The sequence below is a fragment of the Oryx dammah genome, unplaced genomic scaffold (assembly GCF_014754425.2).
Source record: "Oryx dammah isolate SB20612 unplaced genomic scaffold, SCBI_Odam_1.1 HiC_scaffold_16, whole genome shotgun sequence".
Lineage (NCBI taxonomy): Eukaryota > Metazoa > Chordata > Mammalia > Artiodactyla > Bovidae > Oryx > Oryx dammah.
The window spans coordinates 44305574-44323535 of record NW_024070200.1 but is presented as its reverse complement, the minus strand read 5'-3'; the positions used below and the strand labels follow the sequence as shown (position 1 = coordinate 44323535).

Genomic DNA, 17962 nt, shown 5'->3' with positions numbered 1-17962 from the left:
CTTTCTTCTCCTTTTTTGGGTGTACATTTATGTTCTTTTCCCAAGTTCCTTTAAAATATTTTTGTTTATTTTATCTATTTCATTGTGGCTGTGCTAGGCCTTTGTTGCTGTTCGGGCTGCCCTCTAGTTGCAGTGTGCAGGTTTCTCATTGCAGTGGCTTCTCGTGTAGTGGAGCGTAGGCTCTAGGGTGCGTGGGCCTCAGTAGTAGCGGCACATGGGCACAGTAGTTGTGGCTTCCGGATTCTAGAGCGCAGGCTCAACAGCTGTGGCTCGTGGGCTTAGTTGTTCTGAGGCATGTGAGATCTTCCCAGATCAGGAACTGAATCCACCGAGAAGGCAATGGCACCCCACTCCAGTACTCTTGCCTGGAAAATCCCATGGACAGAGGAGCCTGGAAGGCTGCAGTCCATGGGGTCGCTGAGGGTCGGACATGACTGAGCGACTTCACTTTCACTTTCTCCTGCATTGGCAGGTGATTCTTTACCACTGAACAACAGGGAAGCCCCTTTTCCTAAGCTCTTGATATAAATGCTTGAGATCACTGCTTTTCATCCTTTTCTTCCTAATATGTGCATTTAAGACTCTCTACACAGTTTTAACTTCTCACAAGTTTAAATACATGATGTTTCCAATATTATTCACATCAAAGTGTATTTTGAGTTCCATTGTAATTTCTTGACACATGGATATTAAAAATTAGACAATAAAAATATTGTTTAATCTCCAAATATTTGGGAATTTCCTAGTTTCCTTTTCGTCAGTGACTTCAGAACTTAATTCCACTATGGTCAGAGAATCAGTTCAGTTCAGTCGCTCAGTCGTGTCCGACTCTTTGTGACCCCATAAACTGCAGCACTCCAGGCCTCCCTGTCCATCACCAACTCCCAGAATCTACCCAAACCCATGTCCGTCGAGTCAGTGATGCCATCCAACCATCTCATCCTCTGTCAACCCCTTCTCCCCTGCCCTCAATCTTTCCCATCATCACGGTCTTTTCAAATGAGTCAGCATCAGGTGGCCAAAGTATTGGAGTTTCAGCTTCAACATCAGTCCTTCCAATGAACACCCAGGACTGATCTCCTTTAGGATGGACTGGTTGGATCTCCTTGCAGTCCAAGGGACTCTCAAGAGTCTTCTCCAACACCACAGATACACCATGCCTAATTTTATCCTTTGGAAGCTGTTGAGATTAACTCCGAAAGTCAGCATATGGTCAATTTTGGTAAATGTTCCATATATTTGAAAATAATGTGTATTCTATTGATATTTGGTACTGTGTTCTAAACCTACCAATAAGATTGTGTTTATTACTTGCTGTTGTTCAGTAGCTCAGTCGTGTCCAACTCTTTGTGACCCCATGGACTGAAGGATGACAGACTTTCCTGTCCTTCACTATTTCCTGGTGCTTGCTCAAATTCATGTCCATTGAATTGGTGATGTCATCCAACCATCTCATCCTCTTCTTTTCCTGCCTTCAATCTTTCCCAGAATCAGGGTCTTTTTCAATGAGTCAGCTCTTCACATCAGGTGGCCAAAGTATTGAAGCTTCAGCATCAGTCCTTCCCATGAATATTCAAGTTTGATTTCCTTTAGGATTGACTGCTTTAGTCTCCTTGTAGTCCAAGTGACTCTCAAGAGTCTTCTCCAGCAAGCACCACAGTTCGAAGGCATCAATTCTTCGGCATTCAACCTTTTTTATTGTCTAGCTCTCACATCTGTACATGACTACTGGAAAAAACCATAGCTTTGACTATACAGACCTTTGTTGGTTTATTACTTACATTACTTAAATCACATACTTTTTTTGTTCATTTCTTCTATCAGGAACTGATAGATCATGACATGAATCTTTAACTTATTAAAATGTAATATGTTAGTGCTTTAGCTACTTTCCATACTATCTTAGGACCTGGGACCTTTTCATTCCATTTACCTCATCTCACTTTTTGTGAATTTTATTTTTATTTCTCTATACATATAACCTGGAGAAGGCAATGGCACCCCACTCCAGTACTCTTGCCTGGAAAATCCCATGGACGGAGGAGCCTGGTGGGCTGCAGTCCATGGGGTCGCTAAGAGTCGGGCACGACTAAGTGACTTCACTTTCACCTTTCTCTTTCATGCATTAGAGAAGGAAATGGCACCCCACTCCAGTATTCTTGCCTGGAGGATCCTAGGGACAGGGAAGCCTGGTGGGCTGCCGTCTATGGGGTCGCACAGAGTCGGACACCACTGAAGTGACTTAGCAGCAGCATACATATAACCCAAGTAATTCAAAGTATGTTTTAATCCACAGCTTGATAGCTTTAATCAGCTTTAGAAAATTCTTGGCCAGCATGGCTTCAAATACTGGTTCTATCCCATTTTCTCTCTTTCCTTAACACTGAGACTTCATATTAGGTTTTCTCACCGTATCTCACAGATAGAAAATACCTTGGAAATACTAACCAATAGAAAGCTTGTGTAGCTAGACTACTCTTTTCTGTTTTTTCCTTCCATTTATATCTCTGGGCCTAAGTCTGAATATTTTTCCTTTTGACCTATCTTCCAGATCACAAGCTCTCTTTAGCTGTATCTAATCTGCTATGAAAACGTGATTCAGATATCTGTTGCTGCATAACAACCCATCCCAAACTGGGTGGTTTTAAACAATTGCCACCATTTACTTGTCCATGATTCTGCAACTTGAACCAGGCTCATTACAGACAGCCTGTCTCTGTGTCTAGTGAGGGTAGCTTCCTAGGGTTGGAGGACCCAAGGCGGCTTTGTTCACATGTGTGGCACCTCAACTAGAAAGGTCAGAAGAGTTGGGGGCTGGCTGGGTTTCTATCTGTGTAGTTTTTCATTCTCCAAGGCCTGTCTGCCTCCATTTTTTCCCTCCCCTTTCATACCAGCAGGGTATTTATAATTACTGACATGGGGGTCAGGTCTCCAAGAGGGTGGTGAAAATGGAAGCTGCCACTCCTCTCAATGGCTAGGTAGGCCTAGAGCTAGCAAAGCATCACTTCTCCCACATCCTTCACTCCACACAGCAGCCCTTCAGATGGACTCTCAGAACTCCTGCAACACTACTCCATCCAACATGTTTCTGATTCCCTCACCATCTTCCTCTCCATGAGTCCTAGACCTAGAACAATGACCAACATGAAGAAGTACACAATAGATACTTGTCCAATAAATCAATGAAGAAGCGGATGCTGTTGATCCAAGGCTCTCTTCATCATCACATATGCAAATATAGGAACAATAGCAGCCAAAGTGGTAGCTAAATTTGCAAATCCTTTGTTTTTAATACTTTCTACATATTGAATCACCTCCTCTCCCAAATAGCTGGTAACTCACTGAAATTCTCCAGTTTGTTTCTCAGCCTGAGACAGGACAGTGAAGGAAGGAGAATTTATTCATTTTACCATACCTTGAAACATGTGGGATCTGTTCCATGACCAGGGATCAAACCCACTTCCTGTATCGGAAGTCTCCAGAGCAGTCTTAATAGAAACAGCCTTTGAATTCTGATTATTAGAGAGAAAAATTCCCAGGACCTAAACACTATCCCTTTCCTTCCCCAACTAAGATCCCAGGTAACTCAAGTGTGTCTACACAGACCATTAACCTGTATCTTGGGTCATTATTGGGGAGCTCTGTGTTTCTGTACTTGTGACCTGTGACTTCTGTACTGTGAGTTGCTGCTGCTACTCACCCTCACTCCAGCAATGCTGACCCCAACCTTTGACCCCTACCCTCTCCCATCATGGCTCATGCTGATTATGGTGCCTTCTGCTGACTTAGAGCTCCCTGGTGCTCGCTCACTACAAGTAGCATATTTACAGTTCTTTTATTTGACTGTCACTTCTTATGAACCTTTTTCTTTCTTTTTTCTTTTAAATATTTAATTAATTAATTTGTCTGTGTGGGTGCATCTTAGTTGGGGCACACAAGATCTTTAGTTGTGGTATGCAGAATCTAGGTCCCCAATCAGGGGTGGATCCCAGGCCCCCTGCATTGGGAGCGTGGAGTCTAAGCCACTGGCCTACCAGGGAGATCCCGACCCTTTCTCTTTCAAAGAATGTGAGAGTAGTTCTTCTGGGATTGGGTCAGAGGACATGGGAGAGATACCTCTAGTGGCAAAAGTAGTAGAAACGAACTCTGATGAAAAGTCCAGGGAGCGCAGTTCTGACATACTGAGTGTGTGTGTAACACAAAAATTTCCCAACTTGGTTCCACAGTTATTTTCACCACACCATGTCAACAATAACAACAAAGACAATAGAAACTAAAATTTAATGAGTACTCACTATGTGCCAGGCAGTTTCAACTGCTTTAGATATATAATCTCATATAAAACTTTGGGTGGATGAATAGATTGTAGGTAATTGAAGCAACATGGAATGGATGAATTGGTGGATAGAATTTGAAGGAACTGTTAAAAGAATTTTATCAGGAAGATGAGCCAAGATATGAAAGGAGAAGGTAAAAACAGGACAGAGTTGACAAAAATGTGTGGAGGTGTGTGTGAAGATATGCTCAGATAATACCCTCAGACTCTCAGTAGTTTCCAACTCTTTGCAACCCCATGGACTGTAGCCTGCCAGGCTCCTCTCCATGGGATTTTGCAGGCAAGAATACTGGAGAGAGTTGCCATTTCCTTCTCCAGGGGATCTTCCTGATCCATGGATCAAACCTGCTTCTCCTGCACTGGCAGGCAGATTTTTTACCACTGAGCCACCTGGGAAGCCAGGCAAGTGAAAAGAGGAGTGGCAAAAGGCAGATCAGGTAGCCAAGGACAGGAAGATGCAGTAGCCCATTGGGATTTGAGGATGCTGAAATCAAGGGATCACAGGAAGCTGATCTTACCCCATTTGTGAATGGAGATCTTTCCAAGTTTCAAGTAAAATTAATATGTTCTATTTTGACACAGCAATAGACCAGCTCTTGGGGCCACACTGAGTAAAATAAAATATATCAGACTCTTTTAATGGTTTTAGTGGTATCTCTAAAGGGTTACTTATTATCTGTTAAATATTTGAATAGAGCATTGTTCTGGAATAGCCACAGGAACAATCCTTTGCAGAAAAGTGGAAGAACCAGTCTGAAAGCTCTGTCTGCAGTGAAAACCGTACAGCAATGCTTCATTCCTGGCAAAACTGTGTTGACAAGGTGGTCTGCATCCAACCTGGCTGCAAAACACACGGGCTCCCAGCCAAGCACATGAGGAGATTCCCAATGACCAGTCAGAGGCAGCCTATAGGGGATCCCATGTGCGTACGTCATTAATCTAACTTCATAGGGCACAAGAGGCAGGCAAAAATGTGTGCTGAGCAGCCAGGCCAAGCCTCAGTTAAATAAAAATAAATAAATAAACTGGTAGGAATCCCCCGCCAAAAGAAAACCCACCAATGTACCTATTATCAGCCAGCTTAAAACACATTAGAGCCTCACGTGCCCCTCCCTGTTCATACTGCTCCCCTCACTTTCAAAGGTAACCACTCGTCTGAGTTTTGGGTTAAACACTGACTTATATATGTGTCTGTGGTATTGTGTGTTTTAATAATCTTACCCTACATGTATGTATCAGTTTAAATAAATTGTTTGCCTTTTTCGAACTTAAAAAAAAAAAAAAATATATATATATGCTATCCTTTGTGATTTAACATTTAAGACATTCTATAAGAAAACCCACTGTTCCATCAATTGAGGTAAATGCAGTAATAACTCTACCTTGGATTCAGTGGCCATTTTGATTGTTGTCTAAAAAAACTACAGCAATAAGTATATGCCTATATGTCAAGCTTCAAAATCAATTAAAAAGTATTTGTTTAATGTTAAAAAATAAAATAAAAAATACCTAAAACCAAAGCCTAGACTGGGAGAAGTCTCTATGTTATTGATTTAACCAACTCCCTCCATTAAGTTTCCTTTTCTTGGATTCTGTCTTAACCACTCTACTGGCTTCCTCTAATAACGAACTCAAATTTCTCCGATCTTTAAAACCAGCCAAACAATCGCACAGAATAACTCTCCCTCCATACTTTCAGCTACTCCTTCTCCACCGCTGGGAATGAGCTGTCTACACTTCTTGCCTCCACATTTTCACCTTTCACTCATATCTCAAGCCACTGCTCTCTGGTTTCTTCTCATCACCATTTCAGTGAGACAGTTCCTAACAAGGACACCAAGTACTTAATCATCAGATTAAATGACACCATCTCCCTCCTTATCTTGACCTCCCTGTGGCATATATCTTGACATCTCCTTCCTTCCGGAAATTCTTTAATTCTTTGGTTCCTAAGGATATGGCAACCCACTCCAGTATTCTTCTCTGGGAAATGCCATAGACAGAGGAGCACAGTCCATGGGGTCGCAAAGAGTCAGACAGACTCAGCAACTAAACTACCATCTCCGCCACAGGACCACACAGGATCTCCTCTTTTTCTGCCTGACCCTTAGATGTTGGTGTTACCAGGCTCCATCCTTGCCACTGCTTTTCTCATTCTGCATGGTCTTCTAGAACCCCCTCATGGTTTCAACCACAACCTACCTACTGAAATGACTCCCATCTCTGTGTTCTACCTTGACTACTTCCCCTGAGCTATATATTTATCTCCCCACTAAAACATCTCTCTCTGGATGCCATGTGAAATCTCAACACACAAAACCACTCATGATCTCATCCCCCAAACTGCCCATTCTTCATGGATTTCCTCATCTCAGTGAATGTCAAAATTAATCATCCCATTGCTGAAGCTAGAAACCAGAAAATAGTTTTTGACTCCTCCTTCTTCCTAGCCACTGGCCACCCAGTGAGTCAGCAAGCCCTGTTTCAGCCCCTGTCTTCTGTCTTGGAGAGAGGTCCCCTCAACTGAGCTCCTGCCTCCAGGCTCTCACCCTCAAATCTACCTCCACACAGGCCACCAGAGAAATCTGTCTAAACCCAAACTATGATCGTGTCCCTCTCCTATTTAAAGTCCTCCCATGGCTTCCAAGTGACCGCCTTTCCCCCTCTCATTTCTCTCCCTTAGTTCCAGTCTGTGCCCACAAGAAGGGAGGAACATTTGGGGAGAGCAGCCAACAGTCAGGGCTCTGGCAGCTGGTCAGAGGGATTTAGGTTTGGCATAAGACAATATAGGAACCATTCACAGGTTCAAAGGCAGGGCATGATGACACGATGACAGGTACACATGGCAGTCCTACAAGAGGGATGCACATGAGCAGGCTGCTGCAGACTGAATGTCTGTATCCTCCCAAAATTCATGTTAAAACCTAATGCCCAATGTATTTGGAAGTGGGACCTTTGGGAGGTGATTAGGTCATGAGGATGGTGTGTGTGGGTGTGTGTATGTGCTCAGTCGTGTCTGACTCTTTTGTGACTTCATGAACTGTAGCCCGCCAGGTTCCTCTGCCCACCAGGCTCCTGTGCCCATGGAATTTTCCAGGCAAGAATACTGGAGTGGGATGCCATTTCCTACTCCAGGGGATCTTCCCCATCCAGGGATCAAACCTACATCTCTTGCATCACCTGAATTGGCAGGCAGATTCTTTACCACTACCCGCCAAGTGGGAATCCCTATGAAGATGGAGACCTCATCAATGAGATTAAGAGATCCCAGAGAGTTTCACCCTCCTCCCCTTTACCCCTCACCCCATGTAGTAACACGAAGAAAAGACTATTTTTTGTGTGAAATAGGAAGCAGGCCCTCAGGAGACAACTGAATTGCTATGCCTTGATCTTGGACCTCCCAGCCTCCAGGACTGTGAGAAATAAATTTCTGAGGTTTGTTTGAAAGTCACCCAGCCTATAGTAATTATGATAGTTTGTTATAGCAGCTCTAAGGGACTGACACAGGCAAGAGAGGCAAAAGGACCTAGTCTACAGCTAGAAAAGAGGAAAATGTAGGACTATTGAGGAACGGTAAATCTCTCAAAAGGAAAAAATCACCAGATGCAAGGAGTAAGGGAATGCCGTTAGCAGATAAAGTCAAGCACTATTAAAGTAAACAATTCACAGGAAGTCTAGAGAATTTAACGCCTCATTATCCGAAGCTCTGGATAAAAGAACAACAGGGGTTAACACACACACACACACACGATTCTACAGGGCGAGTGAGGAAAGCAGATGCTGGGAGAAACTGCTGGAAAGCCTGGGAGAGGGACAGACACAAGCAAGGAAAGAAGCTGAGGACCAAAGTCCGTTATGCTCAGGAGCCGCGGCAGCCGACTTCTTAAAGGTGAGCTTCAGGATGATGAAAGAGGCAGCATTCATTCATTCGTTCTTTGGGCAGATTAAAAAACAAAAAACAAAAACTCTGTCCATAAAGTTGCCAGAATTGGAAACGAGTACCAGAAGATGTCCCTTTCACAAAACTCCAGGCCTGGACGGCGGACGCACCCCGAAAGGCATAATCGCTGACGGACTCTGAAGTTACGGAGATCCGTGTTCGAATCCCGCCTGTCCGGGTCGGCAAATTAGAAAACCTTCGGTGACTTCGGTTAAACGGCTTGCCTTGGGTGGGTCACACCGCACTGTGAAGGGCAGACCTAGGCTGAGACCCCCCTCCACAAGGTCGCTGACCCCAGGGCTTCTTCCATCAGCCTGATGCTCTGGGCGGCGGGTCCCCTCGCGCGGCCGGTCCCGGCCTGGGGCGCCTTTGTGCCCCCCTCAGCCGAGCGCACTCGTAGAAGCGGCCCGCGCCGGGGGGCGGGGGGAGCCGCGCGGGAGATCTGTCAGCGGGAGGTGGGCGTGGGACTGGGGGCTGGTGGGAGCGCCCCCGAGGTGGCGCGGACCTGTGGGGAGGGGGGCGGCCAGGTGGTGATTGGCTGGGCTGCGGCTGGCAGTTCCCGGCCAAGAACAAAAGAGAGCGGGCGGCGGGCGGCCTTCGGAGTACGCGCTGCTGCCCGCCCGGCCCGGGCTTCGGTGCTGGGGGAGGACGTACCTACCACTCGCCCGCCCGCCCGCCCGCCGAGCAGCCGGGCTGGCGCGCTCGGTTTCTGCGCGAAAGCCGGCCGTGTACCTAGGAATTAACCGGCCGGCGCTGGAGGGGAGGGGTGGGGAGCGGGAAGTGGGGTGTGTGGGGGGGGGATGCTGAGCGCGCGCGAGAACAATAATAAGATCGTGTTTGCGGTCGCTGCCCGAGGAGGAATTCGGAGGAGGCGCGAGGCCCGCTGCTCGCGCCGCGCCCGGGAGCCCGGGAAGGAGGCCGGCGGCGGCGGCGGCGACATGAGGCAGGCGACGCGGCGCCTGTGAGCAGCGCGCGGCGGCGGCGGGGACCTCGGCGCGGGCAAGAGCCGAGCGGCCGGGGGCTCCCCTCCCCCGCTGCCGGGCGGTGATTTGCCGGGCCTGCTGAGCCCCCCGCCCACCCCCTCGCCTCAGCCGCCGCCTCGACGCTTCCCCTCGTCGGAGCGGCCGCTAGTCCGCCCGCCCGCCCGGCTCGAGGCCCGCGGGGAGCGCGGCGCAGTCCGTCGGCCCGCGGGGGGGGCGGCCTCCCGGCATCTTCGCGGCGCCCAAGGACGACCAAGAAGGGGAGCGGCAGGGATGGCGCGTCCGCGGCCCCGCGAGTACAAGGCGGGCGACCTGGTCTTCGCCAAGATGAAGGGCTATCCGCACTGGCCCGCCCGGGTGAGTACGGCGGCGGCGCGCGGGCCCGCCCGCCCACCATTTTCCCCTTCATGATGGCGCGCCCGCCCCTTTTCCCCATCGCCTCAGCCCGGAGCACCGAGCCCGCCGCGAGCGGCCGACTGCGGCCGGGGCTGAGGGCTCGGGCGGCGCTGCGCAGAGAACTCGGCCGCGCCGGAGGCGAGGGTTCCCGCGGGCCGCGCCCGCACCTCGCGAGGGCGGCCATCCTTCCGCCCACTTTCGAAGGCGGCTCCGGCCCCTGCAGGCCAGCTGCTGCCTTCCTCCCGGAAAGCCGTTGGTGACTGGGAGCCCGCTTCGCCGGGAAGCGGGCCTGGAGCAGAGGCATCGCCCGGGGCAGGGTGGTTGGCGGACTCGGCGGTCTCGGGGCGAACGTCGGGGCACGTAGAGGAGCGTAGTGCAAATGGCTGTCCGCGAGCCGGCGGGCGCCCGCGGCGTCGATCCTGGAAAGGGGCAGTGGTCATTCCGAGCCAGCGGCAGCCTCTTGGCAGTCGTTCATCTCTCAGGGCATCCTTCGCCATCCAGACTTGTTGAGTTTTCCCTGAGCGCGATTCTGGGTGCCCTGCCTGCTCTATCATTGTCCTGGGGTACGAGCATCCCTGGTGCCCCTGCTTCTTTTAAACCGACACCTAATAGTCAGGAGCTGGCAGCTTGCCACTGGCTAGTGGGTCCCGGAAGCTCCTTATGCCTTTTCACCTCCATATTTGTTTTAGGTCGGATTCCAGACCTCATCCTTGGCCCCCCACCTCAGTCCACAATAGCTCTCTCTTCCCATAAGCAGGGTTGTTGCTGTGCTCTTTCTCTAGAAAGCATCTACATGTAATACATAACGTTAAATTTTTTTTACCAGGCCCTTTACTAGCATGTGTGCTTTGTGTTTTAAAATCAATCCCTTTTACTTTTATAATAGTTGGTAGTTAATTGCTTGACATAAGAAATGTAGTGGAAAGGAGGGTCAAAGCATGTTCAAGTCTGAATTGGTATCCTTGAATAGAAGTAGACATGGGAAATAGTGGTAGCATAAATATGAATGAAAACTAAAAATATTGTATTATATGCAAGTGAAGATACCCAGGACTCCTCCCTCCCCTCTACCAAATACACCCATTCACAAAAAGAAGTGATATCATGGGTGGCCAGACTGAAATTTAGTGAAATTGAAGTAATGGACGGACATAATCCTTTTTTTTTTTTTTTTTTTCAGTTTGTCATGATTGTAAAATAGGAAGAACACTGGGTCAGGAATTGAGGGACCCTGGCATCTGGTCTGGGCTCTGTTATGGGCTGATCATCTGGACTGTTTGAATATCCATTTCTGCAACTATAAAATGATCATCTCTAGGATTTCTTCCAACACTAACAACCTCAGATTTCAAGAGGGCAAAAACAGTCTCATTCAGATTTCATGAGGCTGTGCAAATAACTTTTATCCATATCTGAACTGTATCAAAGTTCATGGTAGAATAATGGATTATTTCTTCATATATATATATATATAGGGCAAGATTTGTTACTTTAGGAGTCCTTCAGAGAATCCCTTGAATATACTCTTCAAGTAAGAAATAAACAGTTACAGGGAACATATGTTTATGCATAGTCAAAAGTAAATTAAAAGTTATCGTCACCAGTTGGTCATTTTCTTGTAACACAATGGCTTTCTTTAATCTTACCTTTGAAAAATATTTCCTGAGAGTCAAAAAGAAAATAGACTTAAAATTTTATTAACATGTTGCTTGCATAGGTTGGCCACCTGTAGTGATTTTGAAACAAAAACGTGCTGCAGAAGTGGTCCTAGTTGTATATTTAATTGTACAGAAAATTCCTAAGAGTTTTAACTCCATACCAAGGGAAAATGGAAAGTAAAATGAGGAAGTAAAGTCAATTACATTGTTAGATAAGATGCAGTAAATACAGGGGGGAAATCTGTGTCTGTTCACATTACAATGAGTTCCTCAAGGAAAGGACCTAAGTCTCCCTAATTTTCTAAAATATTTTATAATGAGTGGCATGCTGTAATTTCCAAATAAAGGTAAAGGTTAGAAAAAGAAGGAGCTATTTGAGTTTCTGCTCTTCTTGAGCTACAGTTGAATGTGTCAAGTGTTCTCATTTTATTTTCTTACCAATTCTAGGAGATAGTATCCCTACTTTACATCTAGCTATAGCTTTGTACATGATGATATTATAAAATACTTACAGGGGAAAAATCCTAATTATTCAGATTTCAATATTATTGCTTGATATGAAGGCCAGCCCTGAATTCTATATGGCCACAAGGAGTCAAACACAGGAAGAACATGGGAGAGACAGTTTTTTTCAGGCTATGGGGAGGAGCTTTCTAATAGAGCTGATCCACGTGGAATGGAGAAGTGACTTCTCTGCTGTAGAGAAGACATTTGTTTTAGTTCTAGGAATCCCCTTATGAGGAATGTGAGCCAAGAGAATTCAGACCTCTGGTAAATTTGATCAGGTTGGTTTCACCTTTTGACTTGGCTTCACACTCTGTGTCCTGGGGCGTGTTCTGTAGTCTTCCCAAGTTTCTGTTTACTAGTCTGTAAAATAGGGATAATTCTCACCTCACAGGTATAGTGTATGTAAAAACACTAAGCAGTGGTATTGAATGTTCCTTCTTTTTCTCCTTTTTGAATTTCTAACTTTTCCCATGTATCACTACACTATTTAAAATTTTCAACTCTTGAGTAAATTTGTTTCTTGTCCAACATTTTATCATGAAAATTTTCAAATATATGGAAAAGTTTTAAAAAATTTATACAGTGAACAGCCATATATCTTACCACCTAGATTTCCACACTTAACATTTTACTATACTTGCTCTATTTGTTTATATATCCATCCCTCTAGGTGTATAGCAGTCCATCTTATTTTAATGCACCTCACAGTAAGTTTCACCCATCATTATAATTTACTCCTACACAGTTGAGCCTGTGTATCGTTAACTCAGTACAGTCAGTTCGGCCGCTCAGTCATGTCCAACTCTTTGTGACCCTGTGGACTACAGCACGCCAGGCTTCCCTGTCCATCACCAGCTTCAGAAGCTTGCTCAAAGTCACATCCATCAAGTCATTAACTAGAGGTCAATATTTTTAATAGATCCCCTTTTTCCTTTTGAGGTAAAATTTATGTAGACTGAAACACACTTACTGTAAATGTACCATTCAGGGAGTTTGACAAATGGGTACACTGGTGGAAGGCAAGCCCCTACCAGCACAAACAGTACCACTACCCAGGAAAGTTCCCTCATGCCTCTCCCCAGGCGGTTCTTGTCCTCTCGCCTTTTCACATGCAGCTGGCTGTTTCTGATGGGAATACTTGTGAAAGTAAAGTGAACATGTTAGTCGCTCTGTCATGTCCGACTCTTTGCAACCCCGTGGACTATAGCCCACCAGGCTCCTCTGTCCATGGAATTCTCCAGGCAAGAATAGTGGAGTGGATTGCCATTTCCTTCTTCAGGGTATCTTCCGGACCCAGGGATCAAATCTGGGTCTCCCACATTGGGGGCAGATTCTTTACTGTCTGAGCCATCGTATATAACTTTAAAAATTAGAAGTTCATTTATACCTGAAGATAAACTAAATTAATACTAAAAAATAGTTGTGCTAAAATGAGTTTCTGAATCTTTTTGAGTATGTACATTATTGGTTAAAAAAAATTGAGCATGGGCGCCTCTGATATGTGTACATTTATTTTAAAATTATATATACATGTTCTTTGCATTGTTATCTACACTGTAAAATAAATGCAAAAAGAAACTAATAGGGATGACATGATTTAGAGGATATTTTGTGTTTTAAAATTCTTATTGGCAAAATGTCATTAATAGTACTAAATTAAGTTTATATTTTTAAAAGTTCTAAGTTTTAGAATTTTTTTGCCTACTTCTTGTGAAATCTGACTAGAATGTCAGAGTTTTTAATCTTCTAAAGAAATAAAGAATTGTCAGGTTGGCCATTTCCTTGCTTGCTTGTGCTTATATTATTTATGTCATCTTTGTAGGACCAATGTAGGGGTTTCCTTTGTGGCTCAGATGGTAAAGAATCTGCCTGCAATGCAAGAGACCCAGGTTCGATTCTTGGGTTGGGAAGATCCCCTGGAGAAGGGAATGGCAACACCGTACAGTTTCTTGCCTGGAGAATCCCATGGACAGAGGAACATGGTGGGCTGCAGTCCGTGGTGTCACAGAGTCAGATATGACTGAGTGACTAACAGCTTTTGCAGGACTCCTTTAGCTAGCTTGTTCATTTAGGGAGAATTCTGTTAGTAGTAGACATCCCATAATTGTGCTCAGCCAGGCACACACAAATGACAATAAGTAAATATAACCATGTAAATAAACACACTAATGTTAATTTATATATTAAATATTAGTAAAGTTTACTTTTTGGGCAAAGGAATAAGAAACTAAAATAGGAATTGTACTATTTTTTCTCATACCTATTAAAATCATCTTGTGTATTTCCTGACATGTCAGAAATCTGCTTATGTTACCCCTCTAAAAGAAGCAATAACAAAAAATGTCTTAAAGCTCTGTGTTTCAACTAAAGAGCTTTTTAAAATTAAACTTTATGTGAGAATTCTCAAACATTGTTAATAGAGTAAACTGATACAATCACTTTAGAAAACGGCCCTGATCTCTGTGGCAACCTTGTGACCTAACAGTCTGTTCTAGGCATATATCCAAGAGAAATGAGTGTTTCTGTCCACCAAAAGACTTCTACAGGAATACTCATAATATCAGCTTTATCCATAAAAGCAGAAGGTTGAAAACAACCCAGATGCCCATCAACACAAGAACAGTTAAGCAAATTTGTAGTGTATGTGTACAGTGAAGTACTACTCAGCCATAAAAAGGAACAGACTACTAATGCCCACAAAAATATGGATGAATCTCAAAAATACAAGATTGAGTGAAAACAGCCAGATACAAGAGAGTACATTCTGAATGATCCCATGATATTCAAAAACAGGCAGAACTGATCAGTGGTCATCAGTCTGTGGTAGGTGGAGGTGATGGTAGGGTTACTGACTGGTTGTTGTTCAGTTGCTAAGTTGTATCTGATTATGTGACCCCATGGATTGCAGCACACCAAGCTTTCCTGTCCTTCGCTATCTCCCAGGGTCTCAAACTCTTAAATGTCCATTAAGTCAGTAATGCCATCCAACCATCTCATCCTCTGTCACCCTTGACTGGGAGGAGGCCCTGGAAATGTTCCATACCTTGATCTGGGTTTGTACATATGTAAAAATTTATCAAACTTGCACATTTGGGGGTTTTGCACTATTGCATATATTATGGGACTTCTCTGGTAGCTCAGCTGGTAAAGAATCTGCCTGCAATGCAGGAGACCTGGGTTCGATCCCTGGGTTGGGAAGATCCCTTGGAGAAGGGAATGGCTACCCACTCCAGTATTCTGGCCTGGAGAATCCCACGGACTCTATAGTCCATGAGGTCGCAAAGAGTCGGACACAACTCAGCGACTTTCCCGTATATAATGCCTCAATTTAAAAAAAAAAGAAAACATGCACTTTGTATGAGGTGAGGGAAAAAAAAATGTAATACTCCAAGCTTTTTCATGGATTAAATTTCGCCCTTCTTAGCTTTCAATAAGAAATGTTTTCCTTTAAGGCTTCAGTCCTACAATGTTACATCTTCCTATTCCCTTTTGACTATTTGAGAAACTTCATTTATTACTTCATAACTTTCTCTTGAGGCTTCTTTTTAGTTCTGTGTTCTACCTCTGTCTTTTGTTTAACTGCACTAGAGTCTTTCTGTTCCTTTCATATTAAATCATTCATTACTCTTCATAGTTTTGATCTAGTGATCAACCTCTCACTTGTTAAAACTCAAGAATACAAGAATAAAGCATTTGACCTGCCCATCTACAACAGTTCAAAGAGCTGTACCTTTTTTGAGCACCTACTGTATGTAAGGTGCTATACTAGGTATATTTTTTCATTTTTATACCAACAGGTTAAACTTGCAGCAATTTAAAAATACTATAATTGAATGATTAAAGTAATATACCATGCATGCTAAGTTGCTTCCTCGGGTGTCCAACTCTTTGCGACCCTATGGGCTGTAGCCACCCAGGCTCTTCTGTGCATGGGATTCTCCAGGCAAGAAGACTGGAGTGGGTTGCCATATCCTACTCCAGGGGAACTTGCCTACCCAGGGATCAAACTCAGGTCTCTTAGGTCTCCTGCATTGGCAGATGGATTCTTTACCACTAGTGCCACCTGGGAAGTGGTACCATACCCTCTATTAATGTGCATACTGGTTGGGAATTTTCAGTTCTAACTCGTAGCACTTTGCTGGTTTCTTTGTCTATTTGTTTTTCCTTCAGCAATAGACTGCTAGGTTATGAACCTAGCAGGTTTACTTCTACAGATCAGACTACATGTTTTCAGAGAATCAGCTGAACCTTAAATTCTTCTTAATCTCAACATAAAGTAAGGTGTTTATAATCTTTATTACTTTTGTCCTGAGTTCATGGAGGTCCATCATTGGTTCATTCCTCGTGTAGAGTGGCACAGGTTCATGCAACCCTTTCCCTGAGAGACTTTATTCACATCGCCAAGGAACTGGCACACTGTCTCATTTTCTTCTGCTCAACCCTGGGAGCAGATCAATAACTTAAATTCTCACTACCAGCGTTTTCCATTGCTTCCTTTTCAACCAGGTGAATCTGTTTCTGTCATATTGCTTTTGGAACGCCCTAATGACTACAGGGAGGCCTGGCGTGCTGCAATTCATGGGGTCGCAGAGAGTCGCACACGACTGAGCGACTGAACTGAATGACTACTTGTTGCCCCATGATTAGAAAAATATTAATTCTCTTAGTTTCACTATATGAGATCATGTTTGATTCTTTTGGAAAATGATGGTTTAAAATGATATATGACTTTGTTGAAAATGTCTCTTAGCCTTAGAAAAACATTATAGACTTAATAAGTATAGTAAGCATAACAAAGGAAGAGCCCAAATCTTCCTATTTGTTGGAGAAAGATTTTCTATTGCAGAAGAGTCTCCAGATGTTTGATCAAAATATAGCTCACTCAGTACAGTTATTAGTCCACTGTGAACAGGCTACTTAATCATTTCAAGCAGTACTACTGAAAGCATGATCTGTGGATTGCTACCTATCACTGACAAGATAGGTATAGAAATTGAGAGCAGGAGTTTAGAATCTTTTTTGGCTGTTTGATAAAGTAACCTTTTGTTTGTGAATCTGATTTTAAAATGAGGTTTGTATTTGTATGTCTTTTATTTTTCTAATAATTCATCTTTAATGTATTTTACTAAAATTTCTGTAACTAATTAGAATTTTTTTTAATTGCTCCTTCACCACAGAGTCGAAGTACTGACTGTAGTTTACCATTAAAAGTCAACAGTGTTCCTTGCACCAAAAACACTTTGCTCATACTGTAAACTGTTTAAACTGTCTTTATTTAAAGAGAGAATGGACTGACCTTCATGTTATGTATTAATTCCACCTGTGTAACAAAATTTTATTACACTAGAATGTTCATCCTAGAAAGATTAATTTCCCTAGATGTACATGTAAGCATCATGAATATGTACCTACAACTGTAGGTACAGAATTTTTGTAATATATACAGTTTTCCATCTTTCCCCCACTAAACACTATATCTTTAGAAGACTTTCAGTGGCAGTGAATATGTTTCTGTAACATTATTTGTAACAGCCATCTGATAATTTATGGCATGGATATTTTTTATAAATTATAACTACCTATTGTAGAACTTTTAGTTTATTACTAGTTTTATACTATAAAAGAATACTCTGAGGAACATTCTTTTGGCTAAATCACTAGTTATTTCCTTAGGACAAATCTCTGGAAATTATCTGAGTCGAGGGGCATATGCATATTTTAAAGCTTTGTGTTATAAACTTTTCACTGTCTTACCCACAACCAGAATAAGAGAACACTTGTCTTCTCACATATTCATTAAAAGTTAGATGATTCAAACTTTGGAAAGCCTTTGTTAATTTAATAAGCACAATTATTTTTATTGCAATATAATGGCTTTACCATGTTGCATTAGTTTTTGCCATACAATGAAGTGAATAACTATATGTTTAAATACATCCTTTCCCTCTTGGACCTCTCTCCCACCCCCATCCCACCCTCTAGGTCATCACAGAGCACTGAGCTGAGCTCCCTGTGCTATACAGCAGGTTCCCACTAGCTAGCCATTTTACACATGCAGTATATATATGTCAGTCCCCCAGTCTCCCAATTTAATGAATATTTGATTGAATTAATTTTGGTTATTAGGCAAAATATATATATTTAT

At 43.7% G+C, this 17962-nt stretch overlaps 1 protein-coding gene across 1 annotated transcript in view; it reads left to right on the top strand.

The window, feature by feature from the left end:
• The first annotated feature begins 8998 nt into the window (after positions 1–8998).
• HDGFL3 (HDGF like 3) overlaps positions 8999–17962 on the top strand; it is a 75974-nt gene continuing 67010 nt past the window's right edge. Inside the window, exon 1 of the mRNA XM_040257456.1 lies at positions 8999–9613. Coding sequence (XP_040113390.1) covers positions 9530–9613 — 84 coding nt within the window. The 5' untranslated portion in view covers positions 8999–9529. The remainder of the gene's footprint in view (positions 9614–17962) is intronic.